General features: G+C 44.9%; 1 protein-coding gene across 1 annotated transcript; it reads left to right on the top strand.

The window, feature by feature from the left end:
• Positions 1-1301: 1301 nt before the first annotated feature.
• On the top strand, positions 1302-2811 carry LOC104583278. Its single transcript, XM_010235117.1, has 4 exons — positions 1302-1423; positions 1544-1633; positions 1737-2433; positions 2524-2811. The coding sequence occupies exons 1-4, from the start codon at positions 1302-1304 to the stop codon at positions 2809-2811; spliced, it is 1197 nt and encodes a 398-aa protein (XP_010233419.1).
• The last annotated feature ends 3615 nt before the right edge of the window (positions 2812-6426 follow it).

Raw genomic sequence — 6426 nt, 5'->3', positions numbered from 1 at the left:
CCTAGTATGTCAAAATCGTATAGATTTGGTCCTTGTTCCGGAGAAAGCTATTTTAAGGATAGCATGCTGGCGGTTTTGCTCATATGCTAGCATAAAAATTAAAAAATAATTAGAAAATACGGGGAATATGAAAAAAAGAGTAAGAAAGGCCAGAAACTTGGAAAACATCCAAGATACTTTTTATGACCCCCTTATATTTTTCGGTTTTATCTAATTAGGAGAAGTTGTTTGTTTTTTTAGTTAGAGATAAGATTTGTCGTGTTTGGTCATTGGATCCTAATCCAAAGGCAGCACGTGGGAGAGGAAGGAGTGGGTATGGCACCAAGATTTTGATCCAACGGTTCTGATGTGTTTACTAATATTTAAAGTTTTTTTTTTAAAAAAATCAGTCGCCTTGAGATATATTCAGTCTATATATCTAGTTTTTTCTCTTCTGTTAGATATAACAACACCAGAAGTCATTTTTAATAAAACTTTTAGTTTCCAAAAAAAAATCATACTCCATTTTTTTTTTTTTTGTAAATTTTACATATGCTTTGATATGTTTCTTCTGGATTTCTTTTCAACTAGGGTCTAGGCTGCCACGTACATGTGAACCATCGACACTTTATTTACCACAGCTCTTTCCTTTCTTCACTAAGTTTGGGTCCCTTTAATTATCTCGGCAAATTAACGACGGTGGTAGAACAGTTTGAGTAGTATGCAAACACGTTCCCATGCACCGGAGTACATACACCTCGCGCTCACAGTGAGTACTAGTTGGGCTGGGCACACCAAGTAAATCGATCGACGCGTCCCGTAGTAAAGAGCCCTGGATCATGGCCATGATGACGAGGAAGGCGTTTCTCGATAATCACTGCGCCGGGAACCCCACTAAGCAGAATTAATTAAGACGAGGCCGGGATGCATGGCCAATCAACAGTACCCATTATCTCCACTAACCGGAGTATTTTTCCTAGCAATTACTACTATCTCGACTACTTTATTTGCTTCTAGCAAATTATCTGGGAAATTGTACCGAATCATACTCCGTATATAGCAGTATCTGCATATTTACTTCCGAGAAATACTAGTACAATCTACTGTAAGGTTGCGTGTAATCAATCATTTCGGGCAAACGCAAACGCGCCGGGAATGGGTTACGCCGCCGCCCACCCAATCCACGCATGCATGCATGCGTTCACAGTATAGTAGTGTTAAATAAGATCATCTCGATCGTCGGGCATCATCAGGCCGCGGCCTCTGATACATGGGATTTGCTCTTTCTCGATCCACAGGCCGCCCTCCCGCCGCTCTGATCCATGGAGGCGATGCAGCGATACTACAGCGGCGATGCTGACAGGTGCTTCCATGATCCGCTGGCCCCGTTCCCCTTGTGCTCGTCTTCATCCTCCTCTTCGTCGCCGCCATCGCTCTTCACCAGGTCAGTAGCTGATCCAGCGAGAGAGCCCTTCTGCAAGTTGCTTAATTGTTTAATTGTGCTAGATTTTCATCACGATCAGGCCACAGATCGATTGATTTGGTAAATTCTTTTTCTCTTCAGCGACGAGAGCTGCTTATCCATGGCCGCCGCCCTGTTTCCCGGCGACCATACTGGCCAGGTGGAGGACTGCTCGTCAGCTCTCATGCTGAGGTTCGTCAGTTCTGTTCTGGTCTTGTTAATTGTTATATGGTCTCGATGTTGTACTTTGCAAGCATGACGAAAATTGCTTATGGATTGCTGTCTGGTTGATCAGGGAGGACGCCGACATGACGGGGTACCTGCCGATATCGATGATCCCCGCGCCGGCTGCAGGCGATAATAATGGTATGCTGTACCCGGACAATGTCCTTCCGCCGTTCCCCGAGGACCTTTCCACGGTCGGCCTGGACCTGGACCTCGACCTCCTCGACGACGCGCTGCTGATGCTGCAGCCCTTGAGCGACATCGACCTGGAGGCCTTCGGTGACATGGACCTGCAGGTCAAGCCCGAGCCGGAGCCGGAGGAACTCAACAACATTTCTGTTATCCTGCCGCCGCGGGCACTGGATCAAAGTCTCGGCCCGCAGCCGCAACAGGCGGCTCCCATGCAGCTGCATCAGCAGAACGCAGCGCGCCACGGCGACTCCTCCTCCATCGTCGTCTCCAGGCCGGCGGCTCCTGCTGGCGCCGTTGTTGGAATTGGATACGCTGAACCGCAGACGCAGCAGCAGCGGGCGGCGCCGCGTGCTCGCAGGATCATCAGGGAGGGATCCAACGCCGCGGGTGGAAGGAGCCTGGAGAACATCGGGTTCGAGGAGCTGCGCAAGTACTTCTACATGCCCATCACCAAGGCGGCGCGGGAGCTCAACGTGGGTCTCACCGTGCTCAAGAAGCGCTGCCGCGAGCTCGGCGTTGCCCGCTGGCCTCACAGGAAGATGAAGAGCCTCAGGTCCCTCATCCTCAACATCCAGGTATAGATACATCCAACAGTTTTTGCATTGCACTGCGTGCTAATTACTTAATTGATTAATCGAAAAATGCAACGATGTATTGCTTTGCAGGAGATGGGGAGGGGCGGCGGCGTGCTGCCGCCGGCGGTGCAGCGGGAGCTGGAGGCGCTGGAAAGAGCGTGCACCCTGATGGAGAAGAACCCGGCCATCGAGCTGACCGAACAGACCAAGAAGCTGCGGCAGGCCTACTTCAAGGAGAACTACAAGAAGAGGAGAGCGGCGGCCGTCAACGTGCTTGACGGTTGCTACGGCGGTCATCAGCAGCAGCTGACGCCAATGCCACTGCCGATGATTTCTCCGCACAGTGGCCAGAGCACCGCTTTCTTCGGACGATACTGATTTCATCATATCTCCGGCCGTAAGCGCGTCGAATTTAATTATGTATGCTAGGGATCAACCAAGCTAGCATGCCTGAACCTGCACCCCTAAACGATCGATCGATCGATCGATCATATATAAATCTGCTGCTCCTCTATGCAAATATATCAAGAACCAATGTTTGCATGAGCAAGGTGGAAATAGATAAAGCATGCTCGTCTGCATGGCGCATGTGTTTGGTGTTTGCAATCTCTCGAAACCGCAAAATGGCCGATTTCAACAAAACATCAAGGATATATTTGATGCATGGCGTGCAAATTTTAGTACTTCCTATGTTGTATTACTAGTTTGTTGATCAAAATCCAGAATTTCTTTTAAAAAATTTGGTGATGTGAACTCCATATTTCCATGTGTGCCTTATTTATAGTTTAGGTGTTGGCATTACCTCGCTAGAATTCTGACTAAAATGGGTTTGAGATGATCGTATTTATTTGTTCTTGCTATATTCTGAAATGGGGTAGTTGTAGTCGTTGCGACAATCCTACACTACCGAACACAGCGTAGTTGCTGAGTGCCCCTTAGTTTGTCATGTGCATTTTTATCGGATACTCGGCAACAACTCCTGCCGAAGAAAACAAGTCAGCGAAGAGATGATTTGCCGACTGTACCGAGGATAAAAATAGGTAAAAACATGGACATTCGACAAACCCATGTGCCCCTACCAGCCACGGTTGACGTTGCCACCTATGTCGCTTCCTTTTTGTCGAGTGTCTAGATAAAAATGCACTCGACAAACCATTTGTCGTTAGTCTTTGCCGACTGTTTTATCAACACACTCGAGACGCCTTTTGTGTATTTTTTTTCTCCTTTTCCCATTTCTTTAAATTATGATGCACCAAACCAAGTTCTGTCTCACCCTAGCCAAATTTTTGAGTATATATTTTTACTAGGCCTTTATTTAACATTCATGATGAGTAATGTGAATTAAAATAACCACTTTATAAGATAAACATTTCCCAGAAAAATTAAAATAAAACCTAAAAATTGTCAAAAAAAATTTGGCATGGAGCCATATTATGGGTATATAAGCCTTGGATAAATTTTACAATGCAATACACATATTTTAATAACGTACATGTTTCACAAATTGCTTCGAAGATTTTTCATAACTTAGGGCAACTCCTACTTTGTAGCTTCGCATCAAGTTTTATATTAATTTGGCCATTTTGAGTTGATATTTTTACTAATCCTTTTTTTAAAATTCAAGATTGATTTTAAAATCACCAATTTTATGTAAAAATAGCTATTTGTCATTTACTAGAGCTGTTTGATAGGAAAGATTGAATTTTAAATGCACCTAAAAATTATCAAAAAATTATTCAGTTTTGTAGGGAGCCATATTATGGGTATATAAGCTTCGGATAAAATGTACAAGTCAATAAAAAATTAAATCGGTACATGCTTCACAAAGTGGACTATCTCTGGAGATTTGTTTTTTTTAACTTAAGGTTTAAACCTCATAATCCGAAGCACCAAACCAAGTTTTGTATTAGTTTTCCCATTTTTGAGAAAATTTCCACCGGAACTTTACTTCAAATTTAAAATCTCCACTTTTATGTAAAATAATTATTTACCATTTTCTAGAGTTGTTTGATAGAAAAATTAAATAATACCAAAACATTGTCGTAAAATAGTTATTTTTTGGCATGGAGCCATATTATGGGTATATAATCTTGCATAAATAGTACTAGGAAATACACAAATTTAAAAATGAGACATGCTTGACAAAATGGAATAACTCCGAAGAAATTTCTTAACTTAGGGTTGAACCTCCTAATTTGAAGCATCAAACCAAGTTTTGTATTAAGTTCACCAATGTTTTAGTTGATATTTTTACTAACATTCATGACGAGTGATGTGAATAAATTCACCACTTTTATTTAAAAATAATTATGTACCATTTTCTAGAGCTATCAAATACGAAACAAAAATTGTTGACAACTAAATCATTTCGGCTTGGAGCCATATTATGGGTACTAGCAGAAGTGTCCCTGCGTTGCTACGGAATAGCTAGGACAATAATAACAAAATAGTATTGGTACAACACCACTGACCACCCTAGGCAATTCCGATACCTTTAATCTGGATATAATTCAACAGGTCAAAGATTCAACAAAAAAATTGTTTTTGTCGTAGGCCTAGACACCTAGTCCATGGCAAAGCCTTTGCCAAGTGTGGCTCTCGGCAAAGCCACGACACCAATCCAACTGGCTGTGCCACGGATCGATGACGTGGCATCATCACGACCGTGAAATTCCCATCTCTCTTCTCTCCCTTTCTTTCTCTCTCATGTATTGTGCGTCTTCTCCTCTCCTCTATCGATCTCTCTCATCTCCGCCTCTGCTGCCACATGGGGCCACCACCTCCATCCGACCATCCACCTCAAACCACCCTCCCTCTCCACATGGCATCTCTGTCTTGCTCCACCTTGGCCGCCAGCCCACCTCGAGTTGCAGCTCTGCCCGCTGATACCATTAACAGACATGCAAAAATGGCTACTAAATCAGTTTTACCCCATTAACCATTCACAAGAGAGCAAGTTACACAGTGAATATGAATGAACAAATGGAACATGAAGTATGAGGTTCAGATCAGATTGCGAAATCTGTAACACTGATGCAAAAACGGCTTAATTACCTTATTGTTGTGCGCGGAGGTGAGATCAACCTTGGAGGAGAACCCGCACCTGACCATGGAGCAATTGCTCGCACTGCACCGAGTCTCTATGCCTTTGGATCCTCCTCAGCGGCTCAACTCCCTAATTCTGAAAAATATACGCGCCAGGCATCGGCGCGTCATGCCAAGGTGCCGGAGCAGCTGGCCATTTCAGCCCCACACACCCTTTTTTTCAAAAAGGAGAGAATCCCCGGCCTCTGCATCAATCGATGCACACAGCCATTTTTATTGCAAAGTGTGTTCAAAAACTTACAAATCACTAATCATGGATCGAGGATACAAAAATAAGCTAGCGGAAAATATCTAACATAGCGAGTCTATGCATCTAAATGTCTAGTACACCGTCAAATATCCCGGCTGAAGAAATCGCGAGCGACCGTCTCCAGACGGTTGCAACAAGTATCCAAAAAGTTCTGTTGGGACGCAATAAGCAGGTAAGGTCAAAGTCAAATCCAATGGGTAACTCTGAAGATAACCTGCAAAAAGTGAGGAACTGTAACTCTGTTAAAAACGATATCATTCCGACAGTTCTAGATAGCCCCACACACACCCCGTTAAAAACGACATCATTCCGATCCTGCTTCAGCTCCGGGGTTGCACACGAGGAGGCTTATCTTGGCTTCTGCAGGGGACGGCCGCGTGCGTGATTAGAGCGGCGGCCGCTGCGTCTACGGGGGCACGCGTGACTATAGGGGGCTGCCTCTGGGGCCAGATCCCAATGGCGATAGAGAGCTCGAACGACCAACCCTGCGATGGAGAAGCTGTCCCGACGTCGGAATCGGCACCCCATGCCTCAGGGACAACACGCGCTCCTCGAGGTCCTCTCGCCCTGTCAAATTGCGTGGCATCCCCTCCTCCCTCGTGCCCTTCTCTCTCTCTTCTCTATCTCATCACCGGAAA

Source organism: Brachypodium distachyon, chromosome 2 (assembly GCF_000005505.3).
Source record: "Brachypodium distachyon strain Bd21 chromosome 2, Brachypodium_distachyon_v3.0, whole genome shotgun sequence".
NCBI lineage: Eukaryota > Viridiplantae > Streptophyta > Magnoliopsida > Poales > Poaceae > Brachypodium > Brachypodium distachyon.
This window is presented reverse-complemented; position numbering and strand designations above follow the sequence as displayed.

Excerpts from the sequence above, each read along its gene's own strand:
- LOC104583278 (XM_010235117.1), top strand. The coding sequence starts at position 1,302 with ATGGAGGCGATGCAGCGATACTACAGCGGCGATGCTGACAGGTGCTTC. Across the intron at positions 1,424-1,543 it reads CCGCCATCGCTCTTCACCAG|CGACGAGAGCTGCTTATCCA; the intron begins GTCAGTAGCTGA and ends TTTTCTCTTCAG. Across the intron at positions 1,634-1,736 it reads TCGTCAGCTCTCATGCTGAG|GGAGGACGCCGACATGACGG; the intron begins GTTCGTCAGTTC and ends CTGGTTGATCAG.